The following is a 25,622-nucleotide window of genomic DNA, read 5'->3' as shown; positions in this document are numbered from 1 at the left end:
CGGTCCCGGCCCGGCCACACTCCTAGCACGCGCCTGCGCACTAACTGCCCCCCGCCTCCTTTTCCCGCCGACTAAGGGAGGGGGGGGGGGGCGGGCGGAGCAGGGCGCATGCGCAGTGAGCCTCGCGCGCATTGGGGAGCCGACGTTCTGTGAGGCGGCGCGGAGGGGGCTGTGTTTCGACGCCGCAGCTTTCTGCTCGTTTCCAAGTTCCTTGCGGTGGAGCCGTGAGCAGCCGAGGGAGCCGCGACCGAGGCCTTCCCCGAGGTGAATCTCTGGATCTGTGGGGGGGGGGGGCGGCGGGGGTAGTTTTCCGCGAGCGCAAGCCTGACAGGAGGGCTCCGGGGCGCCCCAGTTTCCCCTTCCGAGGGCCCAGTTACTCAGACCAGCGTTTTCTTCAGGCCACGTGGGGCGGCGGGGGAAGCTGGGGAGGGGTCGGAGAGGCACGGCGGGCGGAGGGATCAGGCGGGGAGGGCCCGCGGCGGGGAGGCGTGGGCATCGGGATGGGGGTCCCGGGACGGCGCGTGGCGCGGCGGGGCCTCGAGCGTCTGGGTCTGGGAGCCGGGCCGGAGGGAAGGTGTCGGGCGCGCCGCGGCTCCTGGCCGCCTCGGCTCACCTGCCGGGAGTCCGTCTGAACGCATTCCTGGCTCTGCTCGGTCGCCGGGCCACGGGCCACGCGGGGCCAGGCCAGCCTCGCCTCTGCCCCGGGGACACCGCGCCGCCTCCGGTCGGGCCCCGCGCTCCGGTCGCGCCCAGCGGCAGGCGGAGGAGTCCTTAAATACAGACTAGATCAAGGGCGCATCCTTGCCCCGCGCGCCCGGAGAGCTCCCTGCCGAGTTGGGAGTGAATTCTGAGCCTCTCGTTAAGGCTCACGAAGCTCCGCGCGCCCGGCTCGCATGCTCCCCTCTTGCTCGGGACAGTTTAGCCACGGGGGTCCCCCGGGCCTCGGAGCGCGCCGAACTCCTTCCAGCCCTCGGGTCTGCGCGCCTGCTGAGCCCTCTGCCGGGGCTCTGTGTCCGGGCCCAACGCGCCGGGAGCGCCGCTCCGCTCTCTCCCATTGTGATCTAGACAAGGGGGTCCTGCAGCGGGCTGGCCGCCTGTGGCCTGTGAGCTCGGAACGGTTCCGCGCTTGCCGTGGTTGGAAGACATCGGAAGAAGAGGATCCCACGACATGTGAAAATTGGATGAAATTTCAATTTCAGTGTTCACAAATAACATTTTCTTTGAAAAGAGCCACACTTACTCATTCACATGTTGTTTGTGGCTGCTTTTCAAGCTGCAGCCGCGGTGCTGTCTCCTTTTTGACGGCGACAGACCCACAGAACCTAAAATATTAGCCATTTGGAAGGGGCCTGGGTGGCTCAGTCGGCTAAGCGTCTGTCTGCGGCTCAGGTGACGATCCCAAGGGCCTGGGGTTGATGGAGTCTGCCTCAGGCTCCCTTCTCGGTAGGGGCTTTGCCTCTCCCTCTGCCTCTCCTCTCACTCGTGTTTTCTTCCTGCCGCCCCCCCCCCCGTCAAATAAGTAAATAAAGAAAAATTTTTTAAAAATTGCCATTTGGGTCTTTATGGAAGATTTTGCCAGTCCCTAATCTACATGGCTGTCCTGTATGCATCTGTAGGACCTGTGGGGCCCCACAGATGGTTAACAGCTGCTTCTCTGGAGGAGAACGTGTGTATCAGTCTTTGTGTACGTATATGTATTTCTATGTGTGCTTGGGTGCTATAGTTTATTGTAAATTTTATTTATGTATTTCTTATCACTTTTTTTTTTTTAAGCCTAGAACATAATTAATAAAACAATGAAATTGAACCCTGGTTTGTAGTGCTGATTTTCTTGGTGTAAGTTCTTCAACCATGGCTGATTTCAGTCTACTAATGCGAACATCACTAATTTCAGAGCTGGGAAGAGATGCTCAGAACACATTGTATTTGTTCCTAGAGCTTGCTGTTTTTCCAGTGTGGTCCCCAAATTAGCAACATCAGCATCACCTGGAAGCGTCTTAAAAATACAGAACCCCAGGTCCTAAACCAGACCTTAATCAGAAGCCACATTTTTAACAAGATTCCCCGGGGGCTTCCTATGCATGTCCGACCTTGAAAAGCGCTGCTCAAAACTTTCACTTATTTTGGGGGGTGAGAAATGGTTAATACCACTAAGAATTGCACTAACTTATTAACAATAAAAGCCTTGATTTTCCTATCCTACATTTTGCCACCAAAATAGAAGCCCAGGCCACAGACCTTGAGTTAGAAATTCTCTAGGAAGAGCCGGAATGCCAGTGCTGGAAAGGACCCTGGTGGTCATTAAGTCCGTCAGGTCTCCAGCAGTGTGTAGGCTCAGGTTTTCTCGTTTTTAGTTTGTTGGCTTCACTATATTTCATTTTAGATATATTTTCTCTTGGGTAGATCTTTTTGGCTTTTGCTGTCTGTCTAACTCTGACCCTTAATGAGCTTAATACTTTTCTTTACAGGCCTTTCACTGGTTTACATTTACACTAAATAGCGTATATCACCATCTGAATAGAAAACCACTAAACCATGAGTAGGAGATAATTGTAAAAATAAATATGAAAATTTTAAAATTCTGGGTTAGACATTATTGACTGCCAAGGTGCTAAGCCCCAAGCCTGCTTTTTCTCTGACGTAAAGAGATACTAGCACAGTATTAGAGGGTTATTAAAGGCATATTGTCACTCAGCGGAGACTCTCCTTAACACGATGAGAAGTGCTAGAGGAGGACTGAAAACTGGATAACTAAATCATGTGATTCGGTGTCCTCATGCAATATCTGTATGTCTCCTGAAGCCATTTCATATACCACATTCATCCCACACGTTGGGCACCTCCCAGCAACACGTCATCACTTGCTAAATATAACCCAGTTGCTGTTTTCCAAGGGACCTAGAGAGATGCTAGACCTATCAGCCTGAGGAGCCAACTAAGTTTCCGCTGGTTTCACAATTGTCTCCCAAGTGCCAGTGGCTGCCAGCGGTCGCCCCTCAGGCCTGTTCTTGCTTTATCTGGTCTCCTCTAACAAATTAACTTAGTCAACATTTATTTACTTATTAAAAAAATATTTGTTTATCACTTACTGGTGGTAGTTGGAAAACAAGGTCCCAAATTCTTTGACTGTCTTTCCATCAAAAAAATGAGGTCCTCATTCCTTTCCCTTGCGTGGAGGTGCACTTGTTAGCGGTGGATGAGTAGAATACAGTGAAAGTGACACCAACTTATGAGGCTAGGTCATGACAGGGACAGAGGTTGCGGCTTTCATCTGCTTTTCTGGAACAGCTGGAACAAGACAGATCCTGGCTTCCTGGAACTTAGACCCTGCATTCGTGGAGTTTTGTATTCTTTTGTAAGGAGATATACAATAGACTGGCTAACATATGGGATAGTGACTAGTACTACAGAAAAAAAAATAGCATTTAGTGGCAGTGAGAGAAAAAGGGAAATTGGGGTGCCTGGGTGGCTCAGTTGTTTAAGTATCTCATTCTTGATCTCAGCTCAGGTCTTGAGCTCAGGGTCATGAGTTCAAGCCCCAAGTTGGGGTCTATGCTGGACGAGGAGTCTACTCAAAAAGAAAGGGGGACAGGGAGGAAAGAAAGAAAAAGGGGATACTTCAGATTGGCTGGTCAGGGAAGTCCCCTCTGAGGAGGTGACATTTAGTAGAAGATCTGTGAGTGCAAAGGTCCTGAGGCAGGAGCCAGGCTGGTGAGCTGGAGGAGCCAAGAGGAGTTCAGTGTGGCTAGAACAGAGTGAGGGGATGAGGTCAGGGAGGAGGGAGCATGCGGGACCTCGTAAACCACAGCAATGTTTGGAGTTTTTCCTAATACAGAGGTTGGGAGTGGGATATGGAAGGACCCAAAGGATCTACCATGAACTGCTGACCGGCTGGCTTCCCAGCTGCCTGCTTCCTCCTTGGATTACCAGGAGACCAGTGTGAGGAACCCCCGAGCCCTGGCGGTGCTCTGAGAACTGTGAACTTCCTTTACAGCCATATTCTAAACAGCTTCTGTAGTTGGGCTCCAGTAAAAAGAGCCTTCACAGCAGCAATTAGGTTCTCATCTTCCCATGATGGGCAGGTGTTTGCTCTGTGCCCACCCCCACACTGAGACTGAGGCCCCATGGGTTAATCAGCTACACATTTCCCCACCCTCAAGGAGCTCAGAGTCAGGTGAGGGCAAGGGGGTCAACCTGGGTTGCCTCCTCCATTAACCCCCCTCCCTGTCCTCCCTCAGCCCACACTGAGGGTTCCTGACAGCAGGATTTCCCATGTGGCTGATGCTAATGTTGATGGAGGGGTGGGGTGGGTCCTGACCCAAGCTGGGTGCATCAGCTTCCCTCACTCGATATTCTGCAGCAGCTAAATAGAGCACGGAATTGGGAGGAGATACTATATTTTACTTGTGATTTTTAACTTATCAATTTAAAATACACTTAAATGAGAGTTGCAAAAATAGCACAAAGAATTCTATATAATCTTTGATGTGGGAAACAAAGGCAAAAGAAAATTATTAAATTCCTTACTACTTCCAGCCTCTTGACAAGTCCTTGAAACAGGCAGACATTCAACTGCCTTAGTACATTACTTTGCTAAGAGCAAAAGGCAATCTTAGCCCGACCCCCAGGATCCTGTAAGTCTACTTTAACATATAAAAACTCCTTTGAAAACTGCCTTTCTCTCTACTCCCCTTCCCTCTGCCAAGATATACGTTGGCAATCACCCCCCAAGCATATGACCCATCAATATACATGTGAAGGGTCTCATGACTAAGATTTTATTAGTAATAAATGATCTTTTCCTAACAAAGGTACCCCCTCAAGGTCCTGAAAACCTTGCTTCCGGAATTCCTTAGAGACTTACGCTATCCCTAACCACCTCCCAACATGAAAGTTAAAATGAGTCACTCATGACCCCAGTGCAGCTCTTCCTGCCCTTGGGTCCTGCCCCTGTGCTTTAATAAAACCACCTTTTTTTGCACTAAAGACATCTCAAGAGTTCTTTCTTGGCCATCAGCTTCAAAACCTAACATCTTTCCTATGTGAGTCTTCATCAAGCTTCCCTAAATATTTTATCTTATATAAAACCACAGTGCAATGACCAAAACTAAGAAATTCACATTGATGCAATACCATTCATTAATACACAGATCTTATCTAAATTTCAACCATTCCAGGGGCTCCTGGGTGACTCAGTGGGTTAAGCCTCTGCCTTCGCTCAGGTCATGATCTCAGGGTCCTGGAATCGAGCCCCCGCATCAGGCTCTCTGCTCAGTGGGGAGCCTGCTCCCCCCCACCCCTGCGCCTGCCTCTCTGTCTATTTGTGATCTCTGTCAAATAAACAAAATCTTAAAAAAAAAAAAATCCAACCATTCCTCACTACTGATTTCTTTCTCTGTCCCAGGATCCAGTGCAGGATCCCACATTGCTCTCATGTCATTTCTCCTTAGTCTCCTTCGGTCTGGATCAGTTTCTTGGTCTTAATTTTTTCTTGACCATGACACTGGTATTTGGAAGAATGTCCCTTAATTTTGGGTTTGACTCACATTTCCTCATGATTAAACTCAGGTTACCAATTTTTGGCAGGAATAATGCAGGAGTGATGTGTCGAGCTAGGTGCGTCCCATCAGGAGGCATATGGTGTCGATTTGTACCATGCGTGATGATAATTCAGATCACTTAGTTTAGATAGCCTCAGCCGGGTTCCTACTTTCCGCAGTGTAATTACTGAGTATATCATGGGGAGATCCTCTGAATCTATGTAAATAAATAGGGACTATTTGAGGAAGAGAAGGGGAGGCAGAGGAGGAAAAGAAGGAAGCTAGCTCATTCAATCTGTTGCTTGTGGCCTTTCCTATCTCGCACTGTTGCAATTTAGTAAAAAAAAAAAAAAAAAAAAACCCAAAACAACAACAACAACAAAAAAACCAACCTGCCTCCTGTCTGGGCAAAAATCCAGCTCTCTGTGTCCCCCTGGGGAAAAGGAAGCGGCCATGTCACACAGTGACCACTGGGGGGCGGCAGAGGATTGGGAAGCCATTCAGTTCCTTCCAAGTAACTGAACATGTTGGGCACTCAAAGGCTGTGTCAATTGGGGGGCGGTCTCAGCTGGGGGTCCGGCATCTCCCATGAGATGCACCAGCAGAGGCAGATCCTATCTTGGTTGCGCTGTGCTTGCTGCTCTGCGGATTACACTCCCAGCCGCCTCTCACACAGTGCCCCTCCATCTGGGAGGACCTACAGAGTCGGAGAATCCCTTCTGAGTCCGACTGCAAAATTCCTGGGTACTGAGGGTGTGTTGATTTGGACACAGGTTGCAAAACCCCCAGAACACTTCTGGCAAATGTAAGCAATGGGAGAAGTTGCCGGAAAGTTATAAAGATGCTCCTAAGGTCAAGGGGGAAAAGAAGAAACTGCATGGGCGCCAGTGGGTCTTGGCAGCCAGTTTAGCAGAATGCGTGGGACACCTCTCGGAGAGCCCCCACACTTCTGTTGCTTTCAGTCTTACATTCAGCTCACAATTCAGACTTCTGGGAGAAAGTGTTGGTTGGGTCCAGCATGGTGGGGCACTGTTACCCGGCGCCCCCCAACCCTGCTTTCCCCACCCATCCAGTTTTGGACTCTTAACCAGCTCATTCCTCCAACTACTTACCATCAACCCTTGAGCGACTGCCTCCAGGTGCAGCTGCTGGTCTGAGATGCCATTTGTCTCTCGAGACATCCAAGTGGAGGTGTTGGTGGGCAGTCATACATCTGAGAGCCGATGGCGGGGAGATCTCAATCTATTTTGAGTTCATGGGCCTGTCACTCCTGGAATGAAGCCCTAAGTCCTGGCTAGGACCTAGGAAGCCCTCCAGGTCTCCCTCCCTCCCTCCCTTACTCAACTTATCACCCCCCACTGTGCCAAGCCCATTCCTTCCAGTGCCCACGTAGAGGTGGCATTTTTTTTTAAGATTTTATTTATTTATTTGATAGAGATCACAAGTAGGCAAAGGGGCAGGCAGAGAGAGAGAGAGAGGAGGAAGCAGGCTCCCTGCTGAGCAGAGAGTCCGATGTGGGCCTCGATCCCAGCACCCTGGGATCATGTCCTGAGCCGAAGGCAGAGGCTTAACCTACTGAGCCACCCAGGCGCCCTAGAGGTGGTATTTAAATCCATGGAAGAAAAGTCATTCCTCAAAAGGGAATCAGGGTGTTATTCCAAAAGAAGGCAGAATGGAAGCTGGATGGCAAAACCCCACCAACATCTATCACAGAGGATTCTGGAAGAGACCCATGACCTCAAAATAGGCTGAGAATTACCAGTTAGTACTTGTGGCTTTTGATACGTACAGTGCATTTCCTATATCCAGTACATTGTACATTGGGCTCACATGACAGTCTGATGTCCTCTTGTGTATGTATATGCACCTATTATACTGAAACAACTTCACAAAGTAAAGTTTATCTTTATCCCATCCATACTTCTTATGTTTTCTACTTTTATCATGGTCCATTAAAAAAAAAGGGGGGGGTGCCTGGGTGGCTCAGTCATTAAACGTCTGCCTTCAGCTCAGGTCATGATCCCAGGTTCCTGGGAGTGAGCCTTGCATCGGGCTCCCTGCTCCACGGGGGGGCCTGCTTCTCCCTCTCCCACTCCACCGGCTGTGTTCCCTCTCTAGCTATGTCTCTCTCTCACGTAAATAAAATCTTAAAATAAAAAAACGAAACTGGTCATAACCCACCAATTTGACTTCATAACCCACTCAATCTGCTGTTGGGCACGGGGCTGTAGTGAACCCCTGACTTCTGCCTGCTCCCCTCCCCAGCTCTGTCTCCACTACCCCATCTCCACTACCCCCACTCCCTACCCCTCACTTATACCATCTTATCAAGTACCTAACTGGCCTTGCTTCTGGCTTATGTATAATCCACTGTACCGGAAAAATTCTTCTAAAGCCCCGTTCTGATTAGAAAAAATAATTCTGGTGGTGCCCTCCTGAATGGATTTTTCTTTCCTTTGGCCGTTCCTTAGTGTTCTCCATGTGTTTCTTCTCCTCCTTTCCCCTACATTCCCGTGATTACCATGAGTCGCACCTTCTCCCAGAAACCTTTACTCAGTCACTACATGTGTGTGGAGCCTACATATACACGGTGTTAGATTTGGGGAAATATCGGTGTTGAGCAAGGCAGACAAGAGCTATGCACCCACAGTGCTTATGGGAAAGGTGGCGTATAAAGGATCCTAATCGAGTGGGAGAGCTTCCAGGAAGGCTTCCTGGAGGAGGTGTCAATTAAGAGAAGCACTAAAGAGGCGGGCGTGTGTGTGTGTGTGTGTGTGTGTGTGTGTGAAGGCAGGGAGGTTAGGTGGGAAGTCCAGGGAAGGGGAAAGAGCCCCAGATGAGACCGCTCCTGAGTTCCAGGAGCGAGAAATAAGAGCAGTGAGGGGGTAAGGGTTTGTGTGAAGTGTGGGGAGAGGAAGAAAGGTGATAACTGATGTGGTTGCCAAGGTTCAAAAGATGCAGGGAACTGGTCATCATGACAGTGCTTTCACCCAGTGGTTCTCACCTAGGGTCCCTTCTGCTGCCCCACCCCCTCCAGGGGCCACGGGGTGCTGTCTGGAGACCTCTGTGCTTGTCGTGACTGGAGGGGGGAGGTGCTTGGCAGGGAGGGGTGAGGCCGGGGAGGCTGCCACACATTCCACAGTGCGCAGGACGCCCCGCCAGTAAGAATGGTCTGGTCCCAAGTGTCCACAGTGCTGAGGCTGAGACACAACTGAGTGCTTACTCCAGTGCTAAGTATTGACTTATTTAAAGCTCACAAGGCTGTGAGGTAGAGGTGGAGAATCTGATTTAAGTACAGCTGACCCAGTATCTGTTCTTATCAGTTTAATATCTGATACGTCATCTATCCGAGGACAATATATTAAATAGATTTTTGGAGTAGGGAGTTGGAATAGAAGCTTGCTCCGTCCACTCCACGCATCGACCTGGTATTGCATTACCTCTAGGAACAGTGCACCCTCCCCACTAAAGTAGTAAATAAAAGATTTTTTTAGTTAAAAAAAAAAAGTACAGCTGACCCTCAAACACGATGGGTTCAAGCTGCAGATTTATATCAATAAATACAGTATAGTGCTGTAAATGCCCTTTCTCTTCCTTACGATTTCCTTAGTATTTTCTCTGGCTTGCTTCGAGGATACAGTAGGTAATACATATAACAAACAAAACAGGGGTTAATTGACTATTGGTAAGGTTTTCAGTCAACAGTAGACTATTAAGTGTTTTGGGGGGTCAAAAGTTATATGTGCAATTTTTGGCTGCAAGGGGGTTTGGCACCTTTAACCCCATGTTGTTCGAGGTCAGTTGTAATTTACCACGTGACTGTGGAGTTGGCACTCAAACTCGCATAGCCTAGCCCTATTTCCCCCGCCGTGCTGACTTCCTAGCCAGGTGTTGGGGAGTGGAGAGGAGGAAGGAGAGAGTGGCCATGTTATGGGCATTTTGGGGAGGTTAGGAAGGGTGGGGGCAATGCAGGAGGCCCTGGGTTTCCGGTCTGACGGTTGGAGGGATGGTGGGCAGCGCCGTGACGGAGACAAGAGGAGGTGGCCTGAAAGGTCAGATGCTGAGCTCCCATTTTGCCATGTGGAGGGGAAGGCACCCACACACCTCTGAGCAGTGGTGGGCTGGGCTGCTGTGGGGCAAATCAGCAGCACGTGGTGGAGCATTTTCATTTGAGTTTGGACAAGGTCACAGAAGGTGTGGAAGGATGAACTTCTGGAATGGGAGCCAGGAGAAGACGGGCAGCAGCCAGAGCTGCAGGAGGAAAAGTGGTGGAGGGGGTGATAGCCTCAGCCAGGGAGAGTCTCTCCCTTCTTAGCACACCCACAGCTGGAATGTGTGTGTATGTGCAGGGGGTGCACCTCACAGCTTGCTTCAGAGTTCTTGCTTCCAGAGCGTTCCCAGAGGCAGGAATAGCTGTGGGTTCCCTTGCCCCCCCTTTCTCCCCTCCCCAGTGCAGCTTATGGAACTCTTGGCTGTGGGTTGTCAGGATTGTAATGTAGCTCCTTGATCACCAGGGATCCAGGTTCCTTCTGTCTCACTGCTTTGCCTTCCTTATTATAGGATACCCACCTCAAGGTCTAAAAATGGCTGCTGATGCTCCAGCCATCATTTCTGCATTCCAGCCAGCAGCTTCAATTTCCCCATGTGTACAATGTGGGAACACCTACTGTCAAAAAGAGGAGATTGGATAGAAGCATCTAGTACGGAGTCGTTGTGATTAGTTAGAACCTCCCAAAGGCTCTTGGTAGGACTAGGTTCCCTTTGTTTTTTGGCCCTGTGCCCTGGGTCCCTACTCTGTGGGCTTTCTAGGGGACTTGATAGACTGTGGGCCTTCGGCAGTCTCCCCTGCTCATCTCCTCTCTGGTTCCTGGGGCAGTGGTCATGGGGACATCACCTGGGCTCATTCTCTCACCAGCCGCGCAGGCCCAGGAGCAGGGCCTGGCTCTCCTCCTCCAGGCACCCCGCCACCCCAGCACCTGGCCTGGCTCGCTGCTGCTTGGTGCAAGGGCTGGCTGTGCTCAGGGATGTCAGGCTGCAGAGGGACTGCGGTCATGAACGACAAGAGGATGGGGCAAGTCGGGGTTCCGCTGGGTTCTCAGAGCCTGGTAGAGACTCACCACAGGGACAGGGCTCAGCCGCCCAGCTGAAGGGGAGTCTGCATGGTCATGTCCTGGGAGTTTCCCAAGACTGGCCACACAATTTGCCCTGGGGCCCAGTGCAGAACGAAAGCGTGGGCCCTTTCTTCAAAAACTACTGAGAATCTTAAGATGGTGACGGCAGAGCATTGAGCCACAGGCAGGCCCCTGGAGGTCCCAGCCCAGGGAGACAGATGATTTTAGTGCCACCCAGGGGCCTCAGGACCTCTACTGGGGATAGATGGGCCTGGGCTGGGGCCAAGGCTGAGCATCTCTGGGGGATGTGGGGCACCTGCCTGGCACAGAAGAGCAACTTTTAGGGGTGGCTGACCAGAAATGGTGTCCCGTGTTTCTGGAACATCTTCCCATCGGTGGGCCTTCCTTTGTTCCCGAGCCTGCTGAGTCTCTTCTGCAGGGGTTCTTCAAAGTCCTATAACTCTGTGTCGGATCCCCTCTCCTCTGCCAAGGGTGGTTCAGACAATGCGGATTTCCAGCCCCCATGGTAATCCCACCAGGCACTGGCCACGTTCGCACAAGCTCATGCAGTGATTCTTAGGGGATTCCCAAGTTTGGCCCCCAACCCTCTACCGAGTAAGTCCTGGGGACAACCGGAGGGTTTCATCGGTGCCTGAGGCCGGGGCTTTGTTCTGCCGTATCTGGGTAAGTCTAGTCCATTCCCAAATAGTCCTGATCTTCCTGGGCTGACCATTGCTTTCTTGCCATCTCTGGGCCAGAGCTGGCCTTGCTAAATGAAGCTCAGGGAATCTGCTCCTTCTGGAACACTCCCCAGGGAGCCAAGAAGAAAGTGCTGGAGGCCGCTGCTTCTCCTCGGAGCCTCACATGGCAGGAGCCCGGCCAGGCTGGCAGTCCAGGGCAGGGGATGGGCCTGGAGGGAGGCCTGCATTTTCCAGGGCCACGGTGTGTGCGTGGGTGTGTGTATGTGTGTGTCCGTGTGTCCAGGGAAGGGCTGGAGTATGGATCGCCGAAAAACGAAAACGGGCTTGGAAGACGCATGTCTTTACCGTCACTTGTGTTCCTTGTGGAGTCCTGCAAAGGCAGGAGCACAAGGCGGGAACCCAGTTTGTACTACTCACCCCACGTGGAAGAAAAGACAGGCCGTCGCAATCCACAAATCGTGAGCTTAAATGTCTCCCGGGAGGGGAGATATATATTTTAAAGACATTCTTTCTGTCTGATTTCATCTAAGTCTTGAACCGTAAAACCAGACAAACATTGTGATTATGATAGACTTGGTTTCTAAAACAAGCGCCTAGCTTTTCCTGTCTTTCCCCTCCACACCGCTCTGCACACCTGGGGTGGACCTAGGAGTGCGCGGCTTGTCGGGAAGTTAAGGTTTTTCTCAAGGCCACGTGAGTTTACATTAGTACCTTCTGCATGAATGAAAAGAAAAATATGGGGACCGAATATACCGCAATATACACGTTCATAAGAAACATTCTAATAACAATTAGAGCACAAAACTATTGATATAAACATATTTCAAAAAGAGAAACTATTGCATTTCATAAGATGGTGCTTCCCAGACCAGAGGTTTGTCTTTCTTTTTTGCAGTTGGTTTGGGGGCAGGACTCTTGCGCGGAGCTAACCGAGTGCAATGTGTTATGGCGGATACAGATCCGGAGTGTTCACAGCTCAAGGGCTGTGCGAGTCCTCGGGGTTCATTTCATCCAGCGAAGAGTTTCGACTTTGAGCAGTTCAAGATGGGACTCGTGCTGGGTCGAAGTGCTCCAGGATTGCTAATTCAAAGGCAGGCATTCCAGAAGATTCTATGGAGCGGGGGCCAGGCAGACTTGGCCCGATGGCTGCCCTCTGAAGGCATCACTGAAACACTGACCACCCAGCCCCCTCGGAACAAACTCATTCCAGACCCAGCAGTTTGGCTTGATGTTGGCGTGAACTTGGACAGAACCCAAATCCTCCCAGCTGCTGATAAAACTCCTGGTTTTGATTCTTGAAGACACCACTATGTCTTGGCATGGGTGGGCCGTTTCCATGACTTGTTCTTCGGGCCACATGGGGCCATGGTGATTGACAGCTGCTTTTGGGGACCTGTGGTGTCTGCAGATGGGGCTCTTGGGGGTGGGCCTCCACGCCTTGGCCCAGCCAGCAGGGCAGGAGGGCCTGGGCACAGCGTGGAGGGGGTCCCTTCCCACCACGGGGCACCAGGGCAGGGAGCTCCGTGGACTCCAGTCCGCTCAGTACTGCCCCACAGCTGCAGGACACCCCTTCCCTCCTGGGATCCAAATTTTAAAAAAGAATGGTGGAAACTGGAAGCGGCTGAACTGAGAAGCCCAATGTGGAGGTGCCGCCCCTTCCAGGTCTCAGGCAGGATGTGGAGACTCGGACCGAAGTTCATGGCCCGGCAGAGGAGAGAGTAAGAACACTCCGAAGGAGAAGATGACCCAGGAGGCACGAGGTGAGAAGCTCAGGCACTCGGGAGCCCGATGTGACCTTCTGTTGTGGGTTAACGACGAAAATCGGAGGAATGGCACGTCCCTTGAGGGTGCACTGGCGCCCCTGGAGTCAGAGCAAAGGTCCCACCACCTGAGAGGCACTATTACAGTAGAGCTCGGAGGCCCCGGGCTGGAGCCTGCGGGAGGCACCCCAGACCTAGACGTCCTGCAGGGAGTGGTTCGGGTCGCTGCGCTCCCGCTTCACCAGGGGTTCACCCAGGCTGCGGGCGTTGGAGTCGGCCTCACTGCTGCGATCCTCGCTGAGGTCATCTGCAAGGTCAGTGTTGGGGATGAGGGGTGTGGGGCGCAGGAGGGAGGGAGAGAGAAGCACGTGCTCGGACAGGTGCACAGACATGGACGCTGCCCTGCAGTGCCCGGGGAGGCCTTCTTCCCAGAGACCTTCTTTGACCAGTGTGTGTCTGCTGGGTCACACTCCTGGCAGGGGCCCCCTCAGCAGTTGGCGCCCCCTACCGTGTGGGGCAGGGAATGGGCTGGGGTAGGGGCAGGTGGATGCAGGCAGCCCAGGGCCTGAAGTGGGGGTGCCTGGGGAGCAGGGTTAGATGGTGGCCCAAAGCAGCCACCTGAGGACGAGGTACGGGGCAGCTCCTCTGAGCCCCAGCAGGGTCTGGGCTGGCATGAGCATCACTGGGACACCAGCAGCCATCCTGGCCTCACCTGTAGCTCTTAACGGCTCTCAACCCACCCCGGGAGCTGCCTTGATCTCAGCTAGGCCCAGGGTGGGAAGAATAGCCCCTGGGAGAGCCCCTGGGAGAGCCTCGTGGAAAAGCTACGGACACACCCACCTTTATCGAGCAGCGTCAGCGATAGGGAGGCGAGATCGTTGAACTGAAAGAGAGAAGCCCAGAGTCAGGGGCCTCCACGAAGGGGCCTGGTCCTGGTGAATGTTAGTACTGTCCTTTATCCACAGTTAAGACAGGCTTCGCTTGCCCCAGGAGAAGGGGCCCTGAGGCTAGTGTATCCCCTCTGGCACCTTCTGGATCTTGCTGGAGGGCTGAGTGGGTGCCCACTAAGCAGGCCACCAAGAGGACAAGGACTGTGACCTCTGCATGGTGACAGGCTTATTGCGTACTAAAAGCTCTCTAAGCATCACCTCATTTCTTCATCAAAACAATCCCACACGACCCAGCAATTCCGCTCCTAGGAATGTACCCGAAAGAGGTAAAAACAGGTGTTCAAACAAGAACGTGTGCCCAGAAGGTCACAGAAGCCCAAAGCCGTAAACAGCCCGTGTGTTCATCAGCATATGAATGGGTAGAGCAAATGCTGATTGGCCATCCAAGGAAATCTCGTCAGCCGCAGGAGTGCGGCAAAGATACACGTTATAGCTCAGCTGGCTGCACCTTGACAGGATTGTGTTGAGTGAAAGGTGCCAGGCACGAAAGGCCATGCTATGTGGGACTCCACCCCGTGGGATGCCCACCATAGACAGATCCTGGCAGAAAGGAAGGTAGTGGGTGCCAGCGTCTGGGGAGTGGGATGGTGGTGGCCACTGACAGGTGTGGGGTTTGCCTCTGGGGCAATGGAATGTTCTGGAATTAGAGGTGGTGGTTGCACAACTCTGAATGTACTAAATGCCACTGAATCATTCACTTCAAAATGGTCGGAATGGTACACTTTCTATGTACTTTCCAACAGGAGATTCCCCGCCACGGGCTGGGGGTTCCAGGCCTCATTTCAGGGGCAGGAGCACCCTCGGTGGCAGAGGACAGGTCTGAACCCAGGTCGGTTGGCTCCAGCATGCGAGCTCTTTCCCACCCACAGGCCTCTGGCAAGGGTCTTCTCTTTGGGCTGTCCACTGTGTCACACACACTGCCCACGCTGTCCCGGGATCCCGAGGGCCCTCACCTCTCCCATCACGGCAATGGGTGTCTCTCCAGTGGCCTCTGCGACGCGGTGCTCCACCAGGTAGAACATGTACTCGTCATAGAGCAGGCGGATCAGGTGGAAGGAGCCGAAGCTGGCGGCGCTGCGCAGCGTGAGGTCGCGGATCACCATGGAGCTGGGGGATGGGCAGACAGAGGCTGGGGGGGCCTTCCGGGGAGCACGGGGTTGCAGGCAGGCAAGAAGCCAGGCTTTTCAGGAGGCCCCCAGGACTCATAAGCCACCCAGACCACCCATGTTCCTTGTGACTGCGGTGGGGACGTGGGGGTGGGAAAGGCAGGCGGGCGGTCAGCTGTAAGCAAGAGGCCGTGGAAACGTGACATCGTGTCTCTGACACAAGCTTTAGCCAATGGCCTGTGGTCAGTCATGGTGTCCTTACGACTTGCCCACAGCAGGCAGCCCTTCCTGGCCTTCCCTCCTGAGATCCCCTCCCATCCAGCCTCACTCCTCAGGCAGGGGTGTAGGTGCCAAACAAGACAGAACTTCAGGGAACTTTCGTCTCTTTCATCTGCAGCTGGGTTGGCAAGCTGTGGCCCCAAATCTAGACCGCTCCAGCCCACTGCCCCTTCCTCTACAGCCTGTGAGCTATGACTGCGTTTTACAGTTTTAAATGATTGGAAACACAGTCCAACGTAGAATTATGTTTCGTGACCCGTGAAAAGTGCCTGAAATCCACGGCTTAGTTTCTGGAAATAAAGTTTTATTGGCACATGGGCCATGCCTGTTCATTTACATGTCATGCTGACGAGTTTCTTTCTTTCTTGGAAATACGTACTCTCTGATTCTCCACAGAAAAAGCAAACCCTGATCTAAAGGGATGAGATCACTTAGCACTCGACCCCAACACCTGACGGCCCCCCTCAGATCTTCCCCACTTGTCACCGTGGTAGCAAAAGAACCAGGAGGGGACAAGGCAGAGAGGAGACGTGTGAGCCCCCTGTGCAGGGGGTCCGCACAGCAGGGGCTCCCGATGCCCTGGAGCCCAAGCAAACCAGGACTGAGCCGGAGCCGACCTGTGGGCTCCTCAGAGTGGCCGTTGAGCTCCAGCGACGAAGGGCCAGGCTCCCCCTGCTGCGGCGGCACTTAAGCTAAAGGCAGTGACCTCAGTTTCTTGCTTTTCTCCCGCATATTCTCTGCAAACACCTCTCCCCTTGCTCACTGACCACCTGCGGCCTGGGGGCTGCTCCAATCAACTTTGAAAATGTTAGCGTGCCCTGTCCTATTTTTTTTTAACGGGCTGAAACTTTGTGCTTGTGTGGGCTCGATGTGGTGTGCAAGAGCGAGCGGCGGGGGCCGTCCCACTGAGGGCTTCGCACGCCTCCCCGGGCCCGCGTGCACGGGCGCTCTGACGGCACTCTGGCAGCGGGACGAGACGGGTGGCTTCAGCGGGCTGTGGATCTACAATGGCTTAGCCAAGGCTGTGGACAGCCCAGCACGTGGGGGGCAAAGGTCGCTTGAACGGGTGCGGACCCAGAGGCCGAGTCAGTGGACAGGGCGGAACGGCTTGGGATTTGGGATGTTTTCTGCTCAGAAGCTTCTTGGCTTTGTATAGCCAAGTCCCCTGAAGGTAAACAAGCCAACTCGGATTTGGGGTCCCTAGGCGGGGGCGGTGGTCTTTCGGCCTGCTCCCCTCCCTGGCCCTGGGAGCTATGGCCTGGCGGTTAAGGCCACGCCAGCCCCCTTCTCCTGAAGCCTCACGTCAGTCCGGGGAGAGCGCAGGTCTGGAAGGAAAAGTTGCAGGCCAGACGCTGCATCTGTCCGCACACTACGCCTTCCCCGAGTTCTCCTGGAAACTGAGCCGGACTTACCTGTAAAAGGACCATTTCAGAAGGAACTGGCGGGCGGCCTTGGGGAAGCTGGGGCTGCCGGCGTGCTCCTTCAGGACCTGGGTGACCACACTGTCCAGCCAGGTGGCCCACTGGTCCAGGGAGCTCTGCTGCTGCAGGGTCAGCTTGAAGTCCTGCTCGAGCCGCTGCACCACGCTCTCCTCGCACTGGCACACCCACGAGGCCTGCTCCTGCGGGGCGTGGGTGGCCGGTCAGGGTGGGCCCCCCCAACACACTGGACCGCAGCCAGAGAGGGAGCCCGTCCTGGTTCTCAGTGTGTAAACCCACACTTCCCGAAGCCAGAGCTCAGATTACACACCGTGCGTTTGCGGTGTTTTACTTTGAGTGCTCCTTTCTCTAAAAGTGTGTTTATTTAGTGGCTGAACTCGGAGCCTGAACTCGGAGCCTGAACTCGGCGCCAGGATCGCTGTGGCAGGACGCGCGCGAGCACAGCCTGCACTTTCTGAGCCCAGATGAGACAGCTGTGAAGACGGCAGCAGGAAGGTAGATTCTTAAAGAGGGCGGACCAGGGTGTGGGTCCCAGCTCCTGGAGGCCCGGGGCCCCTGGGTGGGCTGCAGGGGGCTTCCGCCTTCACCCTGTTCTCACGCCCGCCGGGTTTGCTGCTGGTTGCGTTTTATGGTTTTGAGCATTTTTCTGGAGGCTGGAAGGTGAGGCCAGCGGGATGGGACACACACACACACACGGTGTCCTCGCAGATCTACAGCTGGGTCCCTGGCTCCATCCCAGGTGGCGGGGGATGGTGTTGGGGAAAGTCACCTGCACGTTGGCGAAGTCCACGCGGTTGAGGTCGCTGAGCATCTGGTTGATCTGGGACGTGTTCTGCAGCACGGCGCGTGCCGCCTGCGCCAGGTGGTTGAGGGACGTGTACCTGCGCAGGGTCTGGGCGAAGGCGCTGACCACGCCCACCTGTGGCCGGGGGAGGGGCAGGAGGCGCAGAGGTGAGGTGGGGGGGTGAGAGCTGGGGGGGCGTGGGGGGATGGGGGGGAGTGCTGGTTCTCTCTCCCCCCAGAAGGGCGCCTGGGCTCTAGGACGGTGTGGAGGCGAGGGAGCAGAGGGACCCACCCTTCCCACTGTCTCAGGACCAAGAGTGAGACTAAACCGGAGGATACGAACCTCACCGAGGCGTCTCGGCATCTAGAGCAGATGCCATAGCCTTGGTGAGGTGGCCCTCAGGACAGGGTGCTTATGCTGCTGCTTCTAGAATTCCTTCGGCTCTCTCGAGTGGCCAGGGCCGGGAATACAGATTTCTCGGGGCCACTGGATCAGGCTTTGTGGCGGTGGGGCCTGGGACTCTGCGATTTTAACCATGACCTTGGCAACTCCTACACACCCCGAGGTTTGGGAGTTGCTGGTCTAACAGATCCTTCCAGACTGCGGTCAGGGAGGCCCGATGCTCGGAACGTTGGCCTCCCCTGTACACAGGTCTCTAAGGGACGCGTGCGAGAGCAGCGGTCACGCTCTCCCGCGCAGGGAGGCCCGCTCTGCACGTTTTAAATTCTGCTTTGTGGCAAGACTGTTGCAGAAAGGGTGACAGCGAGGTTAAGTGCCCCCCTCCTATGAGGCGCACAGGGACATTCCATGTGTCCACCCAAATGCGTCACAGCAAATGACAGCTTCCGTCGTGCCCCTCCCCGCTGGTGTCCGTCCCACAGCGCCAGCACCCACGAGGCTTCCTGGGCGGGGGAGTGAGGGGGGGTGGGGGCGGTGCTCATGGGCCTCAGGACCCTCGGGGCGGCCTGCTTTGCCTGTGGCAGAGCCCCTCCCGGAGCCCTTCCCAGCCTGGGGCAGAGCCGAGCGGTTACCTTGGTCTGGATGACCTGCTGCGGGAAGTCTCTCATGGCGTTCGTCAGCCAGCCTTCCAAGCTCTTGGCAAAATTACGGATGGCCTGTGTCAAGGTACCTGGGAGACACAAGCCGCGATACTTACAGTGGGAAAGGGTCTTGATCCTGATCAGGATCAGCGGGAACATAAGAGGCGCAGGTGCAGTGAAGCCGTTAGAGCAAGGGAAGAAGAGGGAGGCGGGACGGACGCGGGACGGACGCGGGACGGAGGCGGGACGGACGGACGTGGGACCCGGCAGAAATTCGGGCATTTAGTGAGGGAGGCGCTGGGTAAGGACGGGGGCCCGCCTGGGCCTTCCTCTCCGTTCCTCTCCCTCCTGCCTCAGTGATTTCCTCACCCAGCGTGACTCTGCCCCCAGGGGATGCTGGGGGATGTGCGCAGACATCTGTGGCCGGCACAACAATGCGGGGAGCTCCCGCGTGGAGCGGGCCACGCCGAAACCCCCAGATTGCCCAGGACGCCCCCCCCATTCCAGGGACCAGTCCACAGTGCCGAGGTGAAGCCCCGATCGACACACATGCACGTACATATCCTCCACCAACTTCCAAATTTATTGTGAGGTGGCTTGCAAATAAGAAACGAATCAGACTGTTTAAAAAGAAGAAAAACTTCAAAAATGTGAAAGCAAATGGACCCCAACTCAAACCTTAACGCAGACACTCTAACCGAGCGCCGCCATGAACAGTGTCCGGCAGGCAAGCCCGAAGGAGAAACGCAATGGTTTGGCTGTTTCCCAGTTTCTGGCCCCAAAGCAGCACACCGGTTCATCAAGAAAGACCGAAGTTTCTGTCGGGCCCACGGGCGCAAATATCGACAGGGCCCGACCAGGTGTACCCACGGGCCACTGCCCGCCCCTCAGTCTTTCATCAGGAGCGAGGCCTCAGGGCCTAGGTTCCTCAGGAGCCTGGGAGCCCAAGGGAAAGCCTTGGGTGTGCCCGGTGGGGGGAAGGGGGTGCGTGTCACTGCTGGGGGAGGGGCCCACAGGTGGTCCTGGGGGACAGAGGGGCACAGTGGATCGAGACCCTCTCCAGGGCTTTCAGCAACCCTGCCCACAGGGGTAGGGCTGTTCTGTGACCTCCGCCCCGCCTCTAGGGATGTCCTGGGGGGCATCCCGGGCCCCAGAGGAACTCAGAGGTCGGCATGTCACTGGGAGCCCCGCAGCACCGAACCAGCGGGCGGGCGGCGACCCAAGGGTGGCAGGCCTCCCCGCAGCCTCGTTCCTCGGGGGCGGGGGGCAAGGAAAGCACAGGGGTGGCGGAGAGAGCAGCAGCCAGCGGCCCTGCTTACTGGGCACCGGCCGCAGCACGTCGGGGATGAGGATCTCCACCAGGGCCTGGTACAGGATGTGGTCGCAGTCCCTCATCCACTTGAGAATGGGCTCACATTTACACAGAGACACCAGCTTGTCCTTGGGGAGGACGGCGCCTTCGGGCTCCCCGTCGCTGTGGAGAATGGGAGAGCCGGGGTGAGCCGCAGCCTGCAGGGTGGCAGGGGGCCCCCGGGATGGACCCCTCCCTGCCTCCCAATGCCCTGGCGGGCCCGCGCTGCCCACTCCCTGCTTGTGGCTGGCAGATGACACGTCCTCTGTTTGGGACGGCACGGGGTTCCCTCTATGGTCCCTCGTGCAGAAAGCAAGGGGATGGGGAACACATAGCATGGAAACCACACACACACACACACCACACACACACACGAGGGGGGCTCCGAGCGCTAGTTCTGGGAAAGGGACCCAATTGTCTATGGTCACCATGTGGGTGTCCCCAGCTTGCAGGTTAGCCCTGGGATCCTGGGAAAGGAGCCAGAGCAGCTCCCTGGGGATGAAGTGGGGGGCGGGGATGGGGTGCGGGGGGCGACGAAGCTGTTACCTGGCAGGTAGAGAGGCAGGGCCATCACCCGAGGAGGCTTTTGAGTTCCAGAAGGAAAGCCACAGCTTCTCAATGTAGTGAAACTGGAGGTTCACCACGACGTCCAAAGTTGCCTGTGAATAAACACAGCCCGTTGACCTCACGGATGTGCGTGTTAAAGTGGCCCATCACGTGTCGTCAGGACATGCCAAGCAGGCAGCTGTGACAGGAGCTGCAGTGTGGTGCCTTGAAGTCAGGAGCAACACCATAAGAAGAAGCAGGGGGCCGCTCCCACCTCCTCGGGGTCACCCAGGGACACCTGATGGTCTGAGAGTTTGGCGGTGCTGGCGCTGTGGGAGGCTGATGCGCCTCCCTGGGGCGGGGTGGGGGGCTCGCTCTGCTCTCCACCCGGCCCTACCTCCTCCCTGGGGCCCAGGCTCAGGGTCCCCCCGGGTGGTCACCTCGCAGTGCCGCCGGTAGAGCAGCTGCAGGGCCTTGACGTCGTGCAGCGAGATGCTTTCCTGCAGCATGACACCGCCCAGGTCAGGCGCTGGGAACTCCGGGAAGACGTGAGACACATCTGGGAGGAAAATGGGGTAGTAGAGCTGCAGAAGGGCCGCAGGCAGCAGGTGCAGGTGCTGGGGGATTCGGGTCAGGGTTGCCGGTGACCCCCACCACCCCCAGCCCTGGGTCTCACAACTTTGAAGCTTTGGTTTTTTTTCAGGGACAGAATAGGGGACAACACTGTCATCTCCGGGGGACAGTGAATACACGGACACAGATGAGCCCTGAGCCCAGGCCCCGCACTCCACGGGCACTCCCATCACCCCAGCCTGGGGGCCACCCTGGGCATTGCATCTGGGGAGGGGCCAGCTGTGGCTGTCCCAAGTTGCTTCCCTTAAGGGCTCTCTCTGGGTTCGAAAAACACACTACATATACCCAAAGGCCACAGCCATCTTCGGTGTGTGTCTGTGATCGCGGCCTCAGCAAGCCTCCCTGGGCACGAGCCGAGAGGCAGGCTGCGAGTCACGTGTTCTCCCGGCGGCCCTGGGGCCGGCAGGGGAGGGGGTCTCGCAGGGAAGGGCCAGGCCCTTCCTTGGGTCAGGCCTCGCAGCCTTGGGTCAGGCCACCCCGACGCATAGCCAGTTGTAAGGAATCCTGAGCACCCTAAATGCTCCAGGGAACTGGGGAAGAGAACCGAGGAGGGCAGCCAAGTCCCCAGGCAACAGGTTTTCAAGTACATCTAGTCTTCTTTCCGATGGACATTTCCTTTTCTTTGCTTCTTTTTCTGATGGTCATTTTGTACACACTCATTTTGGGGACACCTGCTGACTCTTCTGCAATCTTGGGGGAATGCCCTCAAGGTTGACCTAGAACATGTCTGTGTAATTAGAGAGGTATTCCGCAGGCCGGCTGTTCAGCGCAGCCCCGCAGAGGTGGCTGGTGCTGGCAGCGCTGAGCGGACCCCGCTTTCCCGGCTGGCCCCGGCCACGGGGTGGGGGGCACTCACCGAGGTACTGCTGGTGGTGCAGGCTCTGTGCGGCCATGGCCTGCTCTGGCGTGCCGTGCGGGCTGCCGTGCGAGCCGCTGTCCCCAAGGCCGTCCGTCTTCTGGGCTGGCCTGTACCTGGGCAGGGGACACGGCGCCACCATGAGGCCCCGGCTGCGCAGCCCGAAGGTGCTCAAGGAGCAGAGAGCTGAGCAGGATTCAGTTTGGGCTGTGTGTGTGTGCATAGTGTATGCGTGTGTGTGTGTGTGTGTGTGTCGTGTTTAAAAACTCGGGCTAAAATACACACAACATGAAATTCACCACTGTAACTGTCTCTAAGCGCACAGCACTGTGACATGAAGCACGCTCACACTGTCCTGCAGTCACCCCCAGCCTCCATCTCCAGAGCTTTCCATCTCCCTAAATGGAGACTCGGTCCCCATAAAGCATGGACTCCCGCCCAACCCGACCCCAGCCCCAGCTCCCAGCCTCTCCTGTCTCTGGGGACAGGACTCCTCCGGGGCCCTCCTGGGAGTGGGGTCCTGCGGGATGGGTCCTTCTGGGTCTGGCTCCTCTCGCTAAGCCCGGTGTCCTTGGGATCCCTCCGTGTGTGGCAGGTGTCAGAGGTCCTTCCTTTTTAAGACTGAGTGACATTCCATTGTCTGGATGGATGGACACATTTGCTTATCCAATCAGCCGCTGACGGATACTCGGGGTTGCTTGTGTGTGGGGGGCATGTGCATCCTCTTTTCCCTAATACTTCTCCCTCAGAAGGTAAGTAACTTCACAAGTATCTTACTATTTGATGGTCTCAAAGGAAATTCTGGGATTTTTATTTTCCCCTGAGCAAAAGCAGAGAAAACTGCTGTCCTGGCGGAGAACGGGCGACACTCACAAGGAAGGGCTCCCCGGGGCCCGGGGTGCCTTGAGCCCAGCTGACGGCTGCAGGGTGGAGACGGGGTGTGGTGGGGAGAGCAGGGGGCCCCGATTCCATCAGGGAGCGCCCTTCCTTGTGGAAAGCGGGGCCAGGCTCCCCGTGAGGACGGACAGAAGTCTCTCAGACAGGTGTGGAGTGCCGGACACGGGCGGGGGTTGCAAGCATAAAGGGCACAAGCCCGTCGCTGTGAGACGTGTCGCTGCTCCCGAGGTAGCGCTCTGCTGGTGCGCTGAGTCGCAGTGTTTGGGGGGGCCGGATGCCAACACCAAGCAGCCGCTACAGAGACCACGTCTGTGCACCAGCAGCTTCAAGATGGCCTGTGGGTTCCACTCTCGTGTTGGCTACTGGAGAATGTTCTGGAGACTGTCTTCTGTGACCTCCAACTCCCACGATTGGATATGAGGTTTGGAGTCACTGGGACGGCCTGAGAGCCGCTAAAGTGGGGTCTGAGCCGCACACGGATGGGCCAAATTACGAAGGGGCCGCGTGGAGCAGTCTGGACTCCGGAGAGGAGCCAGGGACAGAGGGAAGCAGGGAAGGAGGTGTGGCTGCAGGACGGCCAGGGACGTGGCGTTTGAGTGGGGCCCTGAACCAGGGGCCTGCAGACCACAGCTGTGGAGGGCCAGTGCTGCTCCTTGTTTTGTGCATAAGGTTTTATTGGCACACAGCCATGCCCACTGGTCTCTGTATCACCTGTGCTGGCTTCATGCTATGACAGCAGAGCTGAATAGTCTGGACAGAATGTCTGGCCTGCAAAGCCTAAGATATTTGCCCTCTGGCCCTTTACAGAAAGGTTTGCTGAGTCCTGCCTTAAAAGATGAGTCAGTGTGCGACGGATAGAGGAGAGAACATTCCAGAAAACGACCAGGCCTTTCCAGCCCTTGGATCCAAATGTCAGGAAGGAGCAGCAACTTAAGTAGATAAGCTTCCTTCTCCAGGCTTCTTGGGTTAGTTTCAGCGTTACCTCTTCCCCACCCCCTGCCCCCTGCCATAGTTGAAAATTGAAGATCTAGGATTCCAGCTCTATGGTATTCTGGAAAAGGCAAAACTCTGGGGGCAGCAGAAGAGTCAGTGGCTGCCGGAGGTCGAGGGGAGGAGGGAAGGATGGATGGGCAGGACACAGAGCATTTTCAGGGCAGCGGAACTACTCGGTGTGATCTGTAATCCCGGAGCCATGTCATTCTATGTTTGTACAAACCCACTGGAACGGAGCTCCCAGACTGACCCCTAATGTCAAGTTTGTCTAAGAATGTCTAATGTTTGAGAAACACTTCTCGGTATGTTCTCCCAAGTGAAACTCAGACCTGACCCTTGCCTTGGGCAGGAAAGCTGGTTCTCAGGCTGCCTTTGGGCCCAGGTCACCCACCTTGGCTTTTGATGCATGGGCTGCTGCCGCATGGCCATATACTGGGTGTCCTCCTGCAGCCGGTTCAAGGGCGAGTCTGGCTTCAGGCGGATCCCATAGTAATGATACTTGGAGTTGCCCCTAGAAACCAAGCATCTCAGGGTCAGCTGTCTTTGCAGATGTTCTGAATGACAAGACAAGTGCTCTGTCTTGGCCCTTCATTTTGGGTGCTCAGGTTCAGTGTTCCCTGGACCATGTGGGAAATGTTCACGGGCTGTTCCATGATCAGAGAGGTTAGGAAATTCTGTACTTGGCATCCCCCTCTTGGAGACTGCCCCTTGGATCTTAGTACTATAAAGGCTCTGGGAAGTCTTGCAGTAGGAAAAGCGGTCCAGTTTGTAATAATCAGGCATGGCCTCACCACCACCACCATCATCATCATCACTGTCATTATCATCATCTTACCATTGCCATCATGACCCACCATTGACACAATCACCATCATCATCCCCATCTTCACCGTTGCCATCACCATCATTATCACCATTGTCCCCACCACCATCACCACTGTTTTCACTATCCCATCATTACCATCATCACCACCATCATCACCACCGTTACTACCACCACCGTCATCACCAACAGCACCGTCATCACCGTCCCATCATCACCATCTTCACCATTGTCATCATTGTAACTATCACCATCACCACCTTGATCATCATCATCATCATCATCATCATACCATTACCATCATCACCACCGTTGACACAATCACCATCACCATCATCTTCACCATCACCATCAACCACCATCACCATCTTCACCATCATCACCAACATCACCATCATGACTATCGTCATCACCGTCATCACTGTCACCATCACCATCACCACCACCTTCATCATCATCATTATACTATTACCATCTTCACCATTGCCATCATCACCATCATCACTGTCCTCATCACCACCATGATCACCACCACCATCATCACCGGCTTCACCACCACACCGTCACCATCATCATCATTGTCACTGTCACTATCACCATCCTCACTGTCATTATTACCATCACCACCTTCATTATCATCATCATTATACCATTACCATCATCACCACCAATGACACAATCACCATCATCATCACCATCTTCACCACTGCCATCACCATCATCACCAGCATCACCATTGTCACTGTCCTCACTATCCCATCATCACCATCTTCACCATCACCACTGTCACCACCATCATCACCATCACCACCA

General features: G+C 54.9%; 2 protein-coding genes and 1 pseudogene across 14 annotated transcripts in view; 1 reads left to right on the top strand and 2 right to left on the bottom strand.

Annotated features, from left to right (window-relative positions):
* Positions 1 to 984, bottom strand: part of RANBP3 (RAN binding protein 3) — a 53,801-nt gene extending 52,817 nt beyond the window's left edge. For 3 of the 8 annotated variants that reach the window (XM_013045328.2, XM_013045327.2, XM_004771546.3), the window contains exon 1: positions 614 to 984. In XM_013045328.2, the coding sequence (XP_012900782.1) occupies positions 614 to 638 (25 nt within the window). In that variant the 5' untranslated portion in view covers positions 639 to 984. The remainder of the gene's footprint in view (positions 1 to 613) is intronic. The other 5 variants (XM_013045324.2, XM_013045326.2, XM_045085834.1 and 2 more) reach the window with 5 other exon arrangements.
* Positions 985 to 8,834: 7,850 nt separating this feature from the next.
* LOC123394460 lies at positions 8,835 to 9,002 on the top strand (annotated as a pseudogene).
* Positions 9,003 to 11,811: 2,809 nt separating this feature from the next.
* Positions 11,812 to 25,622, bottom strand: part of RFX2 (regulatory factor X2) — an 89,192-nt gene continuing 75,381 nt past the window's right edge. For all 6 annotated transcript variants that reach the window (XM_004771558.3, XM_013045370.2, XM_013045371.2 and 3 more), the window contains 11 exons: positions 24,378 to 24,497; positions 22,097 to 22,212; positions 21,048 to 21,166; positions 20,608 to 20,720; positions 20,030 to 20,184; positions 18,702 to 18,799; positions 17,656 to 17,805; positions 16,860 to 17,068; positions 15,016 to 15,169; positions 13,953 to 13,995; positions 11,812 to 13,419 (listed from right to left, as the gene is read on the bottom strand). In XM_004771558.3, the coding sequence (XP_004771615.1) occupies positions 13,307 to 13,419; positions 13,953 to 13,995; positions 15,016 to 15,169; positions 16,860 to 17,068; positions 17,656 to 17,805; positions 18,702 to 18,799; positions 20,030 to 20,184; positions 20,608 to 20,720; positions 21,048 to 21,166; positions 22,097 to 22,212; positions 24,378 to 24,497 (1,390 nt within the window). In that variant the 3' untranslated portion in view covers positions 11,812 to 13,306. The remainder of the gene's footprint in view (positions 13,420 to 13,952; positions 13,996 to 15,015; positions 15,170 to 16,859; positions 17,069 to 17,655; positions 17,806 to 18,701; positions 18,800 to 20,029; positions 20,185 to 20,607; positions 20,721 to 21,047; positions 21,167 to 22,096; positions 22,213 to 24,377; positions 24,498 to 25,622) is intronic.

The sequence above is a fragment of the Mustela putorius genome, unplaced genomic scaffold, assembly GCF_011764305.1.
Source record: "Mustela putorius furo isolate JIRA1106 unplaced genomic scaffold, ASM1176430v1.1 tig00000095_pilon_pilon_pilon, whole genome shotgun sequence".
Lineage (NCBI taxonomy): Eukaryota > Metazoa > Chordata > Mammalia > Carnivora > Mustelidae > Mustela > Mustela putorius.
The sequence above is the reverse complement of the archived record's forward strand: the minus strand, read 5'-3'. Positions and strand labels throughout refer to the sequence as shown.